This window comes from Macaca thibetana, chromosome 12 (genome assembly GCF_024542745.1).
Source record: "Macaca thibetana thibetana isolate TM-01 chromosome 12, ASM2454274v1, whole genome shotgun sequence".
Taxonomy (NCBI): Eukaryota; Metazoa; Chordata; class Mammalia; order Primates; family Cercopithecidae; genus Macaca; species Macaca thibetana.
This window is the reverse complement of record NC_065589.1, coordinates 24,149,322-24,167,980: the sequence shown is the minus strand read 5'-3', so window position 1 is coordinate 24,167,980 and position 18,659 is coordinate 24,149,322. Positions and strand designations below refer to the sequence as shown.

The 18,659-nt window shown below is 39.9% G+C and overlaps 1 protein-coding gene across 4 annotated transcripts in view; it reads right to left on the bottom strand.

Moving 5' to 3' along the window:
* USP37 (ubiquitin specific peptidase 37) overlaps positions 1 to 18,659 on the bottom strand; it is a 124,967-nt gene that overhangs the window by 32,895 nt on the left and 73,413 nt on the right. For 3 of the 4 annotated variants that reach the window (XM_050751255.1, XM_050751256.1, XM_050751257.1), the window contains 4 exons: positions 11,170 to 11,287; positions 7,933 to 8,012; positions 4,304 to 4,468; positions 1,755 to 1,820 (listed from right to left, as the gene is read on the bottom strand). In XM_050751255.1, coding sequence (XP_050607212.1) covers positions 1,755 to 1,820; positions 4,304 to 4,468; positions 7,933 to 8,012; positions 11,170 to 11,287 — 429 coding nt within the window. The remainder of the gene's footprint in view (positions 1 to 1,754; positions 1,821 to 4,303; positions 4,469 to 7,932; positions 8,013 to 11,169; positions 11,288 to 18,659) is intronic. The other variant, XM_050751258.1, reaches the window with a different exon arrangement.

Sequence of the window (18,659 nt, the reverse complement as noted above, 5' to 3'; positions counted from 1 at the left end):
CCAGATAAGTAAGGTGTTACTGTGTTGTCTTCTAGGTAAGCCGAAAATAAACTAAAGAAAAAAGTGGTAAAGGTCAAAGAACAAGAACTTTCTTTGATGGAGGTTAACATAAATTCATATGCAATACAAAAAATATATATAAAATGAAAACTGGGAAATACAATTAACCTGAATGTCAAAACTGAAAATAAACATATAGACTAATGGCACCAAGAAATAAGAGGCCAAAGTGGAAATCAGGAAAATTACATAGCAATGTAGATCAAAGAAAAGAGGCAAGTGGTCAGTGATAAGCCCAAACATAGTGTGTGGCTCAGGGCAGCCAGGATATCACTGCACTCCAGCCTGAACACGTGAAAAGCCTCCCATTATGTGCTCAAAAGGGTTTTTAGTATAATAGCCAATTAGCCATCTTAACTCCTCATTTCAGATTTCATGCTCACCAAGCAAACCTGAACATATTAATTTGTTTATCCAGATGAATATTTTGCTGAAGGAGGGTGACACCTGGCTACCACTGCACCAGGGTCAAATGTGACAAAAGACATTGTAGAAGAATCAATGGTATTCTGGTTCATAACTCAGCCTCTTTTAAGTTTGATCGGCATGACAAGTCTTCTAGGGCCTAATCATTCTTTATTGATCAACTCCCAAATTTTCATACCAGTAGACCCTGGAGAACAGATGACCATGCCAAGGTACAATGATGCCCAATGAAATCAGTTCTTTCTTGCAACTACAGTGACTTGGTACATAAAGAGTGCATTCCATTAATAATTACTATATTTACAGAAGGCAGCTTGCCTGTAGCAATGAAAAATATTCATCCTGTAAATGCATCACTTGCTCACTTTCTAAGCAGCCAAGTGGTATTGCTCATTTGTATCTTGAGAACGGGTAAGAGTATTCATATCGGTACCATTTCAGATTTCTAGTCATGTTAGTCATCTGGTTTTAATTGCACTGAAAAATAATTAACAGGAGGAAAAGAAAATAGCAGTTCCCAAATGTCATTTTATGGTTATATAAGCCCCCCAAAAGCCCTTAAACAACAAAAATGTCTCTTCTCTAAAAGTACTTTGGGCCATCAAATTTTTAGAAAAATTAATTAAAAAGTCAAACGACAACTAAATCAATTAAAATGATCTAATCAGGAACTCCTCTAGTAAAATCTCAGAGGAAATATATTTAAAAAGCAAACAAAAAAGGCATGTGCTTCCCTCCTTGGATAAAGTTTGGTCTTATACAACAACAACAAAAAAAACCAGGGCATTTGTAGAATGCTTGCTTGTTTTCCTGTCCCCTTTCAAAATAACTCCTATTCGGTGTCAAAGAAGAATTTCCAGACTGGCTAACAACAGGTAATAAATGTTTTGGGATTCTATGTCTATCTTTAAGGAAGAGTGTTTTAGAATAATAGGGGTAATTTTATCCCTTAAGTCCCTAGACTCCTATGTCCTTGTTAATTTTTAGAGTTTTAGGATGAAATTATTACATATTAACAATAATAAGTTTTTAAAGGTTTAAGACAGAATATTGAGAGGATGAGCTAACCTTGTGTCACTGATTAAAATCTGTTATATCCTTCAATATATTCTAAATCAAATTCAGGAAAGCTTCAAAAGTATAGATAATAAAGAGCATTATCATGCAAAAAGAAAAACAATAATGAAAAGGCAGGGAGGCAATCTTGGAGATTAGGGTAAGCCAAATCCTTAAATACAGATTTTGGGTACATAAGAAATATAACTCACTTTGAAGGTGTAGAAGGGCTGGTGATGCAGGAATTCACCATTTGAGAGGCTTTCAATGGTCTAGAACTATCAGAAAATTAGAAAATATATAATGTATGCAAATGAATTATTAAAGATATATATTTGACTTATAAAATGAATTATTCTGTACTATAATTCCTTTTATGTCCTCTTGAAAAGCAAACAACTATAATACTTTTTAAATTACTAGCAATAGGCCAGGCGCAGTGGTTCACGCCTGTAATCTCAGCACTTTGGGAAGCTGAGGCAGGTGAATCACCTGAGGTCAGGAGTTCAAGTCCAGCCTGGCCAACATGGTGAAACCCCGTATCTACTAAAAATACAAAAATTAGCCGGGTTTGGTGGCGGGTGCCTGTAATCCCAGCTTCTCGGGAGGCTGAGGCATGAGAATTGCTTGAACCCAGGAGGCGGAGGTTGTAGTGAGCGGTGACCGCACTACTGCACTCCAGCCTGGGCAACGGAGTGAGACTCCATCTCAAAAAAAAAAAAGGCCGGGCACGGTGGTTCATGAGGCCAGGAGATCGAGACCATCCTGGCTAACACAGTGAAACCCCGTCTCTACTACAAAAATACAAAACATTAGCCGGGCATGGTTGCGGGCGCCTGTAGTCCCAGCTACGCAGGAGGCTTAGGCAGGAGAATGGCGTGAATCCGGGAGGAGGAGCTTGCAGTGAGTGGAGATGCGCCACTGCACTCCAGCCTGGGCGACACAGCGAGACTCCGTCAAAAAAAAAAAAAAAAAAAAAAAAAAAAATTTACTAGCAATAGAGGCCAAAAGAGAAAATGAAATACCATCTCTAGGCTCTCCTTGATCCAATAATCTAAATAGACAGCACTGGAAATGAAGTCAAGTGTAATACATAGGAAAAAAATAACCTGGAGAAAATCACTTTGTCTCAGTTCTTTTAAAGTAATAGCTCTCATTTATTGAGGACTTATTAGATGTCACACACTGTGCCAAGAACTCCACGTATTATCATCTCATTTAATGTTCACAACCATCCTATTGTTTTTCTTACAGACAAGTCAAGGAATTTGTGTAAGGTCTAAAAGCTATCAAATTGTACAGTCAGATAGCTTGGCTTCAGGCCTGTGAACACATAGAGTCTACACTGTTAGTGTGACATAGCACTACTGCCAGCAAGAGTAATAGCTCTACCAGCAGAAGGTAGTATGTACCAAGCAAAAACACACAAAGAAAAGCTGTGAGAGGAAAAAACCAGAAAACACTTAGACTCTCTGGCCACATGCTTTTCTTAGTAGACCCTTGAGACACTAGTGTAAACTTCCACGAGACGTTGCTCTTTCAGACACTAACTGTATGACTTTAGGAAAATCATTTAATTTCCTTGGTCCTCTTGTATAAAATTAAGGGTTTGGACAAATATCTCTAAAATGTCTTTCATCTTTAAAGTTCTATAACTTTATTATTCCACCAAACTTTAATTTCCTTGGTCCTCTTGTATAAAATTAAGGGTTTGGACAAATATCTCTAAAATGTCTTTCATCTTTAAAGTTCTATAACTTTATTATTCCACCAAACTAGTGTTTGAGTATAGAAAAGAATGACATAACATACGGCTTCAAAGTAATGCAAATATGTAGAAAAAAGGGGAACACTCAAAGAAGTCCTAAGGTTTTCCCAGCATACATAATGAAGCAAAACCTAAAGTAAAGATTACTTCTTTTTTTCTTGAGAAATTTTAGTAGCCATTTAAGTTCTTTACACTGCTGATAATATATGAATGAAGGCATAACATTGAGTATAGGGTTTCTCATAACTGCATGTCCTGAAGAGTCAACTGAGGCATTTGCTAAAAATATTGATTCCTAAGCCCCTATCTCAGACCTACTGAAACAGAACTTCCAGGGAAAAAACACAAAAATCAGTATTTTTAGTGTCTAGGTGACTCTTATTATCACCTAAGTTTGATTTATATTCCCAAAGTATATCAAACTGTCTTCTAGCAGTCTAAAAAGAGCACTTCCTAAAAAAGCACCTCACTATGAAAAACAACTAATAACTTTGGAAAAATTTTAAGCATTATCTTCAATTACTTCAGGCAGTGATTTAACACTAAAACAAAGTAAAGCAAAATTAGAATCTCCTTCTTGGTCTGATTTTTTCTTTTCCTTTTTTTTTTTTTTTTTTTTTTTTTGAGATAGGGTCTTGCTCTGATCACCATTCACTGCAGACTTCATCTCCCAGGCTCCAGCAATCCTCCCACCTCAGTCTCGAGTAGCTGGGACTACAGGTGTGTGCCACCATGCTGGCTTTATTATTTTATTTTTTGTAGAGACGAGGTCATGCTCTGTTGCCATAGGTGGTTTCAAACTCCTAGGCTCAAGCGAGTCTCTTGCCTCAGCTTCCCAAAGTGCTGGGATTACAGGCATGAGCCACTGCATCTGGCCATTGATCTGATTTTATCTTGGGGTCATATTATGTAATTCAGTCATTCTTTTGATTAGATACTAAAGCCTTTCTATTTCAAAAGGGAATGTAAAGACATAGTCTCTCAAGGACTTACATTGCCATATGTGCACTCCAACCAAGGGTAAAAGGTGGTTTTGTATTTTCAGTGCAATGAGATGACAGGGTCAGGTATCTTGGAATGATGACTTGCTGCCCAATCTTATTGTTAAGCGAGAGAGCCACATTGAAGCTATATCGTTTCAAATGGAGAATGAGGACCCTGAAAAACAGGAGATGACAACCTTACTAATTCATACTTAATACAAGTATCTCTTGTATAGTGAAATAGATCACTCTAACTATGGTAGATGACTTTTGATTTAAAAAATCCATTTGGCCAAACCAAAGACACATCAAAGAATATTTACTGAATACCTGTTAGGTAACAGGCATTGGGCCAGTTAAGCATACAAATAAAAACAAAACAGGGACAATGGTGGATTAGTGCAGTTTGGGTAAAATAGTTACAATGTTCCTAGAAAAAACACAAATAAATAAAATACAGCAGACAAGAATGTTAAATTTGGCATTGATATTGGGTTAAATCCTTAAATTATTTACTTCACTGTTACATAGTTTAAAAAGCAATAGGTTTTATATAGCCACTACTGGTAAAATAATGTCTATTAAAATGTTACATAGCTCTTATATTTAATGGTAAACATTAATTATTTCAAGATGATTTGATGAGAATTATTCTTTTATTTTCAGAAGCACTTTCTCTGTAGAAAGCTAAGGAGGAAATACAAAACGTTTCCCCATCTAGAAACAAGCTTTACAAAAATTTGCATGCCAAATCTTGTCTGTGGGTCTGAAAAGGCTTTTACCTCTTTAGAAGGACTGAATTCTTCATGGTTAAAATTGTGGTAACCTTTTCACTTCTCATACAGAACACGATCTCTGCTTGATGGATTAAATGTATTTCTCAACTCATAAGAACACTTTAAAAATTGAATTTCAAAAATCTTATGGGAATAAACTTCAGTTCCAGGCACACATACAAAAATGTCTGATCTATAAAAAACTGTTTCTTACCATACATGCCTTCATCACAGAAGCCACAAACAAAAATTTGCAAATTGAAGTTATGGATTGTACTTCTCTTTAAAAAGCATGCTAGAACTCAGGATCTTCAAAAATTTACAATTTGAGAGAATACAAGGACACAACTAATGTGGAACCAATGTCAAAATTAAATCTTGTGACTAGAATTTCAAATAACCTAACCAAAATAAAAGGTAATATGAGGCTACTCTGGACACACTGCCTATAGCGTAGCCCTGCTATGCACGGAGCAGTAAAAGGAAAAAAAAAAAAAAAAAAAAAAAAAAAAAGTAATATAAAACAGGAAAATGATAGTCAAAATCATTGATCTTCAAAGATGAGGCCCAACTTTGTGAACAGATTTGATAACGATAACAGGCCCTTCAAGAATAAGAGTGGCTTTGAATATTAAACTGAACGAAAGTACAACAAGACTAATCATCGGGATTTAAAGAGTGGCTTTGAATAGTAAATTAAACAAAAGTAGAACAAGACTAATATTGAGATTTGACAAACAGAAGCTTCTATCACGTAAGTCTGGAATAAATTAACCTTTAACACAAGTGATCTACCAGGAAAAAAAAAAAACAAAAAAAAAGAAAGAAAAGCAAGGAGAAAAATTCCCCTTAGCATTTATTTTCCCCCTACTTGAAAAACCAAATAGCAAGAAAATGGGAAAGAGAAGAGACATCCAGCATGTGAGGTCAAAACTAGTCTTTTTAACTGTACACATGGTTTCCTTAGTGACAGCTGGTAACAACCAATTCTTTGCCTTAAGATTCTTCCTCCCACCTTCCTAGCCTCAAACCACTCACAAATAGGAAAGAACAGTCTCTTAAGTCAAAAATATAATATAAATCTCTTAAGTCAATATAATAATACTGCTATGATTTATATACTTTAGGAGGCCAAGGCAGCCAGATCACCTGAGGTCAGGAGTTTGAGACCAGCCTGGTCAACATGGCACAACCCCGTCTCTACCAAAAACACAAAAATTCGCCGAGCGTGGCGGCGCATCCCTGTAATCCCAGCTACTCAGGAGGCGAGGCAGGAGAATCGCTTGAACCCAGGAAGCGGGGGTTGCAGTAAGCCAAGATCATGCCACCGCACTCCAGCCTAGGCAACAGAAAGAGACTCTGTTTGAAAAAAACAAAAAACACAACATTTTTTGTAGAGATGGGGGTCTCACCATGTTGCCCAGGCTGGTCCTGAACTCCTGGTCTCAAGCAATCCTTCCACCTTGGCTTCCCAAAATGTTGAGATTACAGGCATGAACCACCACGCCCAGCCTTTATAAAGTCATTTCTTTAAAACCAGCTTCCTTGGCTGGCCGCACGGTAGCTCATGCCTGTAATCTCAGCACTTTGGGAGGCTGAGGTGGGTAGATCACCCAAGGTCAGGAGTTCAAGACCAACCTGGTCAACATGGCAAAACCCCATCTCTACTAAAAATACAAAAAGTAGCCAGGTGTGGTGGCACACACCTGTAATCCCAGCTACTCAGGAGGCTGAGGAAGGAGAATCGCTTGAACCCATGAGGCAGAGGTTGCAGTGAGCTGAGATCGTGCCACTGCACTCTAGCCTGGGGGACAGAGCAAGACTCTGTATCAAAACAACAACAACAACAACAAAAAACAACCAAAAAAAAAAAAAAACCAACTCCCATTTTCTAGAAAGAAGTAGATTATGAAATGTAAAAGAACTAGTCTCTAGGGCCTAGGTTCCAGAAATTCCACACTTACTGACAGAATATTGAAGCTAATAAAAGAAAGTAAAGCACTTTGTAGGCAAAGTGCTACATAAATACTTAATGTTAATAATAACCTTGGTGTTTGTAATCTATTCTTGGAGAGAACTAAACGCTGTCCTATAACCACATAATAATTTTTTGTAACTACTTCAGTTTTATGTTTATACAGAACAGATACAATATAAGTTAATTTCATTCCTCTATCAGAAAATTTATCTTATGATTACAGGAAATTTACTAAGTTATAAGATCCTCAGAATGAAGGAATGAACAAACTGCAAAAAATTACTCCCTATTTTATTCCTATGTACGTGTGTGTCTATAGCAGGTTTTTACTAAGTATGAGAATAACAAAGAAAGACTACAGCACAACACAGGACAACAAATTATAACTGAATATTACACATTACTAAATTAAAAATTGACTAGTTAGTTCTTATAACTATTCCAAAGTCTCAGCAGCTGTATCCTCTATTGTCATTTTCTTGGAATTCTCAAGACCCTTTTTCTCTTCAATATTTGAAACCCTTTTCCTTCCTTTAAATATATATTTCTTTCTTTTGTAGAGATGGGGGTTTCCCTATGTTACCCAGGCTGGTCTTGAACTCCTGGACTCAAGTGATCCTCCTACCTTAGCCTCCCAAAGTGCTAGGATTACAGGCGTGAGCTATCACACCTGGCCACCTTTCTTATCCAAGAGCATTCTAGCTCTCCACCCTCTCTCTACACTCTGCACATTTCAGCTTTCCTGACCCTCTTTACCAATCCATTCTGGTAACCTTCATTTATTCAGTAATATTTGTATGAACTTTAAAAAGAAAAACTGAAAAGCAATTAAATGTACCTGTGAATTCTTTAGTCCATAGCAAAAAAAATATATATATATATTACCTAGGAAGCCTGTTAAATTTGTGCCTGACAAGAGCACACTTTCCGCCACACTTCTCACAAGAATACTCCAGTTCTTCGGCCTATAAAAAGAAGGAAAAATAAAGCATGAAGGTGAATCAGCATTAATATCTTCAATGCAAATATTTGCTCTAGTCTTATCAGTTCCATTAGTGGAATGACAACTCTGAACCAGTTTTAGAAATTCTGTGTCTAGAGCCACGAGCCTTACCAAATTAAGACCCAATCCTCAAAATATACTTATAATATCATGCCCCGTTTCAGAACTTCTAATTTCCTTTTTTCCCAAGAAAATATCTAAATTTATGATAGCAACTGACTCTAAAATAGAAGATTCTTAGGCTTTTCAGCCTTTTCCCCACGGATACATATGAATCACTACCAAGAGTATATCCAGATTTTAACATTTGGCCATAGCAGAGATAAGATCACCTTTAGGTTAGGTAGAATTTCTTGTCTGTTAGGTGTAACGCTACCCCTTTCGCATAACGGAACTCAATCTTCTCGTGACAGCCCACTAAGAACAACTGCTTTAAAAGGATGAAAGATTGGGGTGAATACCATTACCTAGAGAACACTGAAACAAGAAATCCTTAAAAAAATTGGGGTAAAAATACATAGGAAAAATCTTAAAAGTCTATGATAATAACAAGAATAGTTTAAAAATGACTAAAAGAAAAGCAGAGTATTTATCTTTGGGTAGAGCTCAATGTTCACCATTTAATAAACAGATTTTTTTTGTTTGTTTGTTTTGACACAGAGTCTTGCTCTGTCAGCCAGGCTATGGGAGGGGCGTGATCTCAGCTCACTGCAACCTCCACTTCCAGGGTTCAAGTGATTCTCGTGCCTTAGCTTCCCGAGTAGCTGGGACTACAGGCATGTGCCACCATACCTAGCTAACTTTTGCATTTTCAGTAGAAGCAAGGTTTCGCTGTGTTGGCAAGGCTGGTATTGAACTCCTGACTTCAGGTGATTGGCCTGCCTTGGCCTCCCAAAGTGTTGGGATTACAGGTGTGAGCCACCGCACCCAGCCAGATTTTTTATTTTTAAATTTCATTTTTTTTTTTTTTTTTTGAGACAGAGTCTCGCTCTGTTACCCAGGCTGGAGTGCAGTGGCCGGATCTCAGCTCACTGCAAGCTCCGCCTCCCGGGTTCACGCCATTCTCCTGCCTCAGCCTCCCAAGTAGTTGGGACTACAGGCACCCGCCACCACGCCTGGCTAAATTTTTTGTGTTTTTAGTAGAGACAGGGCTTCACTGTGTTAGCCAGGATGGTCTCGATCTACTGACCTCGTGATCCACCCGCCTCGGCCTCCCAAAGTGATGGGATTACAGGTGTGAGTCACCACACCCGGCCTTATTTTTATTTTTTATACCTTAGAAAGACAATCCTGCCAATTTGCTACAACAAAACAAGGACTGCTACTAGATAGATCAAGGGGGATTCTTGCAAATTTCCACTAGTTATAAGGACTGCTATAACAACAGTCTGATTATGCTCCAGAAACTTTTTCAATATCTGTAATTGTATATCACAGACACAAATATGTATCTACAGCTTTGGATAAACATGACTCTTCCTTCCTGTTTCTAATAGGGTACACACAACCTAAGAAAAAGCAAAGAATTTTTTTTTTTTTTTTTTTTTTTTTTGAGACGGAGTCTTGCTCTGTCGCCCAGACTGGAGTGCAGTGGCTGGATCTCGGCTCACTGCAAGCTACGCCTCCTGGGTTTACGCCATTCTCCTGCCTCAGCCTCCCGAGTAGCTGGGACTACAGGCGCCCGCCACCTCGCCCGGCTAGTTTTTTGTATTTTTTAGTAGAGACGGTGTTTCACCGTGTTAGCCAGGATGGTCTCGATCTCCCGACCTCATGATCCGCCCGTCTCGACCTCCCAAAGTGCTGGGATTACAGGCTTGAGCCACCGCGCCCGGCCAAAGAATATTTTCTTACATTGCAGATCTTAGGATACCAACTTACATGGTATCTACAGTTTTAATTTCATGTTACCAAATTTTAGAATATGTTACATCAAATACTTTAATATTTGTTTACAAATAACAAACTACTTTTTTTTTTGAGACAGAGTCTCATTCCGTCTCCAGTCTGGAGTGCAGTGGCGTGATCTTGGCTCACTGCAACCTCCCACTCCCGGTTCAAGCGATTTTCCTGCCTCAGCCTCCTGACTAGTTGGGACTACAGGCACAGGCCATGATGCCCAGCTATTTTTTGTATTTTTAGTGGAGACCGGGTTTCACCATGTTGGCCAGGATGATCCTGATCTCTAGACCTTGTGATCCACCTGCCCCAGCCTCCCAAAGTGCTGGGATTACAGGTGTGAGCCACTGTGCCCCGCCAACAAACTATTTCTTTTTTTTTTTTTTTTTTTTTTGAGACGGAGTCTCACGCTGTTGCCCAGGCTAGAGTGCAGTGGCGCGATCTCGGCTCACTGCAAGCTCCGCCTCCCGGGTTCCCGCCATTCTCCTGCCTCAGCCTCCTGAGTAGCTGGGACTACAGGCGCCCGCCACCGCGCCCGGCTAATTTTTTGTATTTTTTAGTAGAGACGGGGTTTCACTGTGGTCTCGATCTCCTGACCTTGTGATCCGCCCGCCTCGGCCTCCCAAAGTGCTGGGATTACAGGCTTGAGCCACCGCGCCCGGCCAACAAACTATTTCTAAGGTTGTCTAAATGCTGGCTATTGAGTTAAATTTATAATCTATTTAATCAATTAATTTTCTTTTTCAATGAGTTATAATTAGATTTATCAAGCTTTTAAAAATTATTATTATTTTAAAAACGTCTCATCTGTTTTCCCCATGAATAATTTTGTTGAAACTCTGCCAAAACCAGGTGTGGTGGCTCACGCCTGTAATCCCAGAACTTTGGGAGACCAAGGTGGGCAGATCATTTAAGGTGAGGAGTCGAGACCAGCCTGGCCAACATGATGAAACTGTGACCCTACCAAAAAATACAAAAATTAGCCAGATATGGTGGCATGATCCAGCTACTTGGGGAGGCTGAGGTGGGAGGATTGCTTGAACCTGGGGACAGAGGTTGCAGTGAGCCGAGATTGTGCAACTGCACTATAGCCAGGGTGACAAAGTGAGACCCTGTCTACAAAAACAAAAACAAAGAAACTTTGCCTTGAAGAAACCAACTTCAAATACAACTATCAATGATATAAAATTTAGTTATGTGAAAATACAAAAGATATTATTTACCCTAAAGAAAAGATCAAGAGAATCTTGAATTGAACGAGGAGGGAGTGGTTTTTTCCTACGAGGAAGGTCAATAGAGAGGTCATTAAACTGTTCTCTTTTGGGGATAATCTCTCCACATCTGTAAGAATAAAATGAGACATGTAAGCATTCAGACCAATACACAAGAAATACAAATATACATGAGAAACACTGTTCTTCCACAGAACTTACGGTACTGACACATTATCACCAGGCAGAAAAACTATATACATTTAAGACTTTTTTCATGCTTACTTTAACCCTTATTAAATTAATACAGATAAAACCTCAATTGCAAGTATTTAGTACTTTCTTTAAAATGTTTTTTTTTTTTTTTTTTTTTTTTTCGTGAGATAGTTTCACTCTTGTAGCCCATGCTCAAGTGTAGTGGTGCGATCTCGGCTCACTGCAACCTCCGCCTCCCGGGTTCAAGCGATTCTCTTGCCTCAGCCTTGCAAGTAGCTGGGATTACAGGCATGTGTCACCATGCCCTGCTAATTTTGTATTTCTAATAGAGACGGGGTTTCTCCATGTTAGTCAGGCTGGTCTCGAACTCTCGACCTTAGGTGATCCTCCCGCTTCAGCCTCCCAAAGTACTGGGATTACAGGCGTGAGCCACCATGCCCGGCCAATTTTTAAACTTTATATAAGCAACCCCCAAACTTTAAAAAACTGAAGTATAGCATAATATACAAAAGTGAACCTGTTGCAGGTAAACAGCTTGATAAATTATCAGTTAACACATTCATCACCACTCAAATCAACAAACAAGGCCAGGTGTGGTGGCTGGCGTCTGTAATCCCAGCACTCTGGGAGGCCAAGGTGAGTGGATCACCTGAGGTCAGGAGTTCAAGACCAGCCTGGCCAACATGGTGAAACCTTGTCTACGAAAAATACAAAAATTAGCCAGGCGAGGTGGTGCGTGCCTGTAATCGCAGCTACTTGGGAGGCTGAGGCAGGAGAATCACTTGAACTTGGGAGGCGGAGGTTGCAGCGAGCTGAAATCATGCCACTGCACTCCAGTCTGGGTGACAGAGCAAGACTCTGTCTCATAAAAACACAAACAGGGAGGCTGAGGCAGGAGAATGGCATGAACCCAGGAGGCGGAGCTTGCAGTGAGCCGAGATCACGCCACTGCACTCCAGCCTGGGCGACAGGGCAAGACTCCGTCTCAGAAAAAAAAAAAAAGAAACAGAACACCACCGTCAACTCCCTAGAAGCCCCCTTGCACATACCCTTTTCCAATCACTATCCTCCTTCCTTCTCCCAAAAGATAACTTTTTTTTTTTTGAGGCGGAGTTTCACTTTTGTTGTCCAGGCTGGAGTGCAATGGCGCAATCTCGGCTCACTGCAACCTCTGCCTCCCGGTTTCAAGTGATATTTCTACCTCAGCCTCCTAAGTATCTGGGATTACGGGCGCACACCACCATGCCTGGCTAATTTTTAGTATTTTAGTAGAGAAGGGGTTTCACCATGTTAGCCAGGCCAGTCTCGAAACTCCCAACCTCGTGATCCACCCGCCTCGTCCACCCAAAGTGCTGAAATTACAGGTGTGAGCCACTGCACCTGGTCCCAAAAGACAACTATTATTCTGTCTTCCAACACTATAGATGTTTTGCCTGTTTTTGAACCTTTTATGACGGGATTATGCAATAATTTTTAGTTGGCCTCTCTTTTGTTCGGCATGATTGTAATATTTAACTACGCTTGCTGAGCATGACTCTACTGCATTTTTGTTGTTGTATAGCTTTAATCTGTATGAATATTCTACAATTATCCATGTTTGGTTTTTTTTTGTTTTTTTTTGTTTTTTTTTTTTTGAGACGGAGTCTCGCTCTGTCGCCCAGACTGGAGTGCAGTGGCCGGATCTCAGCTCACTGCAAGCTCCGCCTCCCGGGTTCACGTCATTCTCCGGCCTCAGCCTCCCGTGTAGCTGGGATTACAGGTGCTGCCACCTCACCCGGCTAGTTTTTTTTGTATTTCTTAGTAGAGACGGGGTTTCACCGTGTTAGCCAGAATGGTCTCGATCTCCTGACCTCGTGATCCGCCCATCTTGGCCTCCCAAAGTGCAAAGTGCTAGGATTACAGGCTTGAGCCACCGCGCCCGGCCCAATTATCCATGTTAATACTGATGAGCATTTAGGTTATTTCCAGTTGTTGGCTATGTAAGTAATGCTTGAAAAATTCTACATGTTCTTGGCCAGGCACAGATGATCATGCCTGTAATCCCAGCACTTTGGGAGGTCGAGGTGGGCAGATCACAAGGTTAGCAGATCAAGACCATCCTGGCTAACATGGTGAAACCCCATCTCTACTAAAAATAAAAAAAATTAGCCAGGTGTGGTGGCGGGCACCTGTAGTCGGGAGGCTGAGGTAGGATAATAGCATGAACCCGGGAGGTGGAGCTTGAAGTGAGCTGAGATCCTGCCACTGCACTCCAGCCTGGGCAACAGAGTGAGACGCCATCTCTAAATAAATAAATAAATAAATAAATGAATAAATAAATATTCTACATGTTCTTTATGTGCATATGTGGATACTTCTATTAGGCAGCAGAATGATTTAGTCATCAAATACATTTTTTATAGAATTTAAAAACGTGAGCTCAGAGATTAAAACACCATACTCAATTTACCTAGAAGCAATTTCTTTTAAATAGTTGTAGCTGACTGTTTTTCATTTTGTCTTATCAATACTTTAGGTAATATTCATATTTCTACCCTAATTCCCTACTGTTACAGCTAAAGACTGAAAAACATTAAGAGTATATTTGTCTTTCATTCAACAAACATTTACTGAGTGCCTCTCTAACAGGCAGAATTCTAAGGTGACCCTTGACTTTGTATATTTCTGTCCCCTTTGGGTGTGGGTAGAACCAACCTGTGATAATTATGAGCTACCACACCTATGATGATGTTATTTTACCTGGCCCAAAGGAATTTTGCAGACATCATTAAGGTTCCTAATCTTAACTTTGAATGACTCAAAAAGGAGATTATCTGAATGGGTCAGATCCAATCACATGAGCCCTTTTGTTTGTTTTTGAGACAGGCTCTTGCTCTGTTGTCCAGGCTGGAGAGCAATGGCATGACCACAGCTCACTGCAGCCTCAACCTCCCAGGCTCAAGCAATCCTCCCACCTTAGCCTCCCAAACAGCTGGGACTACAGGTGTGCACCACCATGTCTGGCTAATTTTTAAACTTTTTGTAGAGAAGGGGGTATCACCATGTTGTCAGGACTGGTCTCGAACACCTAGATTCAAGTGATCCTCTTGCCTCAGCCTCTTAAAGTGCTGGGATTACAGGCATGAGCCACCATGCTTGGCCCATATGAGCCCTTTAAATATGGGTCTAGAGGACAGAAAGAGAAGTCTGAGGTCAGAAAGATATATACTGTCTGCTAGCCTGGAAAAAAGCAAACAGCACTATTGTGAAGTGCCTATGAGGGGGCCATGTGGCAAGGATCTGTAGCCAGCCTTTAGGAAATGAGTGTTTCTAGCGGACAGCTAGCAAGAAAATGAGGATTCTCAGTCCTACAACCATAGGATCTGAATTCTACCCATGACCTTAATGAGACAGAAGAGGAACCTGGGCTCCAGATGACAGCACAGGCAGTAATACCTTCATTTCAGTCTTATGATACTCTGAGCTGAGAACTCAGCCATACTGTGCTTAGTTTTCTAACCTACAGAGCTGGGATGAATAAATGGGTGTTGTTTTAAGCTAATACGTTTGAAGCACTTTCTTACACAGCACTGAAAACCTAATAGAGCCTCCTATATGCCAGAAAATGTTCTAGGCACTGGGGTGATAGCAGTGAATAAACCAAGGCAAAAATACCTCCTCTCATGAAGCCATCATTATACTAGGAGAGAGAGACAATGAAATTGACACTAGTAAAACATACAGTATGTTAGATAGTGATACATGTAAGGAGGAAATACATAGTAGGGAAGAGGAAAATGAAAGATCAGAGCACAGTATCTGATAGGGTGGCAAGAAAACACATCACTGAGCAAATGGCCTTTATGTAAAGATCTGGAAAAGTGAGGGCACTACCTAAATGAGAATATGGGGCCAGGTGTGGGGGCTAGTGCCTGCAATCCTGGCATTTTGGGAGGCTGAGGTGGGAAGTTGGCTTGAGCCCACAAGCTTCAGACCAGCCTGGGCAACACTGGAAAACCTGCTCTCTACAAAAAATAAAAAAAATTAGCCAGGCATGGTGGTGCGCACCTGTAGTCCCAGCTACCTGGGAGGCTGCGGCGGGAGGATTGCTTGAGCCAGGGAAGTTGAGGGTGCAGTGAGCTGTGATTGAGCCACTGCACTCCAGCCTGGGTGACAAAGCAAAACTCTGTCTCAGAAATAAATCAGCAGTTAAATAAAAACAAAAATAAGAATTTTGGGAAAGAGAATTCAAAATAGAGGAAACGGTAAGTATAAAGACTCTAAGGCACTATGATCCTGGTATTTTTGAACAAAAGCAAGGAAGCTCATTTCATTAAAATAGAAAGAGCAAGGGAAAAGTGTGACAGAAGATGAAGTCAGAGAGTTAACAGAGATGGGGTTAGGGGTGCTGAGAGGCAGATTACATGAGGTTATACAAGTCATAGGTTTTTTAATTGTATGAGCAGAAGGCTGACATGAACTAACTTCCATTTTAAATGGATTGCTTTGGCTTATGTGTTTAAAACAGACTGCAGAAACATGGTAAATAATTTAAAAGATGCTGCAACAATTCAAACAAGAGGTAATAATGGCTTGGTGTAGGGTAGTGGCAATGAAAGTGGTAAAAAGAGGTCACATTCTAGATGTATTTCCAAGGTACAGCTGAAAGGGCTTGCAGACATATGAGATGTCAGGTTTGAGAAAAAGAAATACAAAGCTGGGCACAGTGGCTTACGCCTATAAACTCCAGCAATCTGGGAGGCCAAGGTGGGAGGGTTGCTAGAGGCCAGTTCAAGACCAGCCTGGGCAACACAGTGAGAGCCCATCTCTAGAAAAAATTAAAAAAAATTTTTTCCCCCATATTCAAGAATATATTATTAATGCACGGAATTTCCTTACATTAATTAAAAAGCAGTCAATTTAAACTGCAATAGTTTTTTTAAAAAGTACATTTGCCAAACTGGCCAAACAAACCTATAGCAAGATGGGGCAAAGGATAAATACACAAAATTACAATCCAAAGTGTAATGTGTGTGGAATCTTCCTTCAGCCAGAAACTACTTTGTGTTAGAGAATTGTCCTAAATAAAATTACTAATGAAGCAACAGAACCCATCCCCACCTAGCTGGCACATCCTGTCCAGTTTAGCCACCTGGTGTGCCTATATCCCATAATCCATGCCACTTATTGCACTGATTCACATACTTCAACTGCATATCCAACATCTGGGTGCTATACAATTAGAGTGCCTAACACCACTGGCACAGTGTAGAAGCCAACTACTCTGATATGGCCTTCTTTTTTTTTGGAGATGGAGTCTTGCTCTGTCACCCAGGCTAGAGTGCAATGGCATAATCTCAGCTTACTACAACTGCCTCCTCCCAGGTTAAAGCAATTGTCCTGCCTCAGCCTCCCTAGTGGCTGGGACTACAGGCGTGCACCACCACGCCTGGCTAATTTTTGTATTTTTAGTGAAGACGGGTTTTCGCCATGTTGGCCAGGCTGGTCTCAAACTCCTGACCACAGATGATCCGCGCACCTCGACCTCCCAAAGTGTTGGGATTACAGGCGTGAGCCACCGCGCCCAGCCTGATATGTCCTCCTTTCTTCTGTGTTGCCTGAATGATCCCACTGCCCAGCTCTCCAGACCTGACAGAGAGCTGGTGGACTGCCTATGGTCATTTTCAATGGAGGCAACTTAAATTTTGCTATAAAAAAATGTGAATGGTACTCCCACAATTCAATGAAATAATAACTGAAAACTTTGCCTCTCACTTTGACTTGCACAAATTTTGTCTGGAAGGTGCATTAGAAGGAAGGGATAAATGGCTATTATATTATTAACTGCTGTTGGACTCTCTAGCTATTATAAGCTGAACCATACTTGCAAGATCTGGATGTTTTCTTTAGAAAACCATTCATCCACTAGGGGGAAAAGACTGATAAAGTCATGAATGAAAGCAAGCAGTATCACAGACTACTGATGCAAAACTGTCTTTATTAAAATTCTGGTTAAAAATGCTAGAATGTTACAGCTGGAAAAGATGTCAGTGAACACTATCATTTTGAGCAGCCTGAGAAAAATAGATATGGAGGACAGAAAATTGGAGAACCAATATGGATTTTGAATATTTCTGAAGAAAATTCCAGAATGGAAGAGAAGCAGTATTTAGAGAACAGTTTTCTAGACCTGGAGAAAATCCCAAAGCTTCCAATGAAAAGGCTCTACCATATTAAGGCAAAAGTAACAAAAAGTGTTAATAACTAGAATTAAACTAGTGAAACTGTGAATTTCAAAAATACCACAGATTTTCAGGAAGAAAAAGAAAAAATTCCCACAAAGTCAGGTTTCTTATGAGTGGCACAGAGTAACAGGATATGACAGGGCAGTATACTTACTATGTTGATGGGTAAAGACTATGTGTGAGTCAGTAATTCTGCATTAAGTCATGTGTGAAAGTCATAGAAATAATTCTCTCTCATATAGAGACTGTGAAGAATTACATTGTAACTGAAAAAAATCTATTCAGAGATGTACTATAGATGACTAGAAGATTAGTCAAAGTGAAATATTTTAAAGTGATGCGCAGGCTATAGAAATCCTGGTAAGTATGGAAATTAATGTAGAAAGTAAGTGCGGATAATTACTGTAAATATGGTTGAAAAACATTGCAAAGGTAAAAATAATTCAAATTCGGATCTATTTTGTAAAAAAAATATTTTTAGTAAAAATAATATGGGGTTCAACCAAAAAAGCAAGTAATAAGGTGTGTTTTTTTTTCAGTGACAAAGAAAAACAAGTATTCCCAAACAATTCAATATTCTACACTGGAAAAGATGTAGAATGAAAAAAATAAAACTACAGATCAAAATTAAGTGTTTAGTCAATACTAAAGCATATAATAAAGTATTTAAATTTTCCTCAGTTCTCACTCCACCAAGCATTTTTGTTTTGTTTTGTTTTTTTGAGATAGGGTCTTGTTTTGTTGCCCAAGCTGGAGTACAGTGGCGTTATCATGGCTCACTGCAGCCTCAACTTGCAGTGTTTAAGCAATCCTCCCACTTCAGCCTTCCAAGTAGCTGGGATTATAGGTGTGCATCACCACGCCTGCCTAATTTTTATATATTTTGTAGAGATGGGGTTTCCCCATACTGCCCAGGCTGGTTTTGAACTCCTGGGCTCAAACAATCTGCCCACCTCATCCTCCCAGAGTGTTGGGATTACAGGCATGAGCCATTGTGCCCAGCCCAAGCATTTCTATAGAAAGATAAAGACTTCAAAAAAAAAAAAGGTTTGATATAATCTG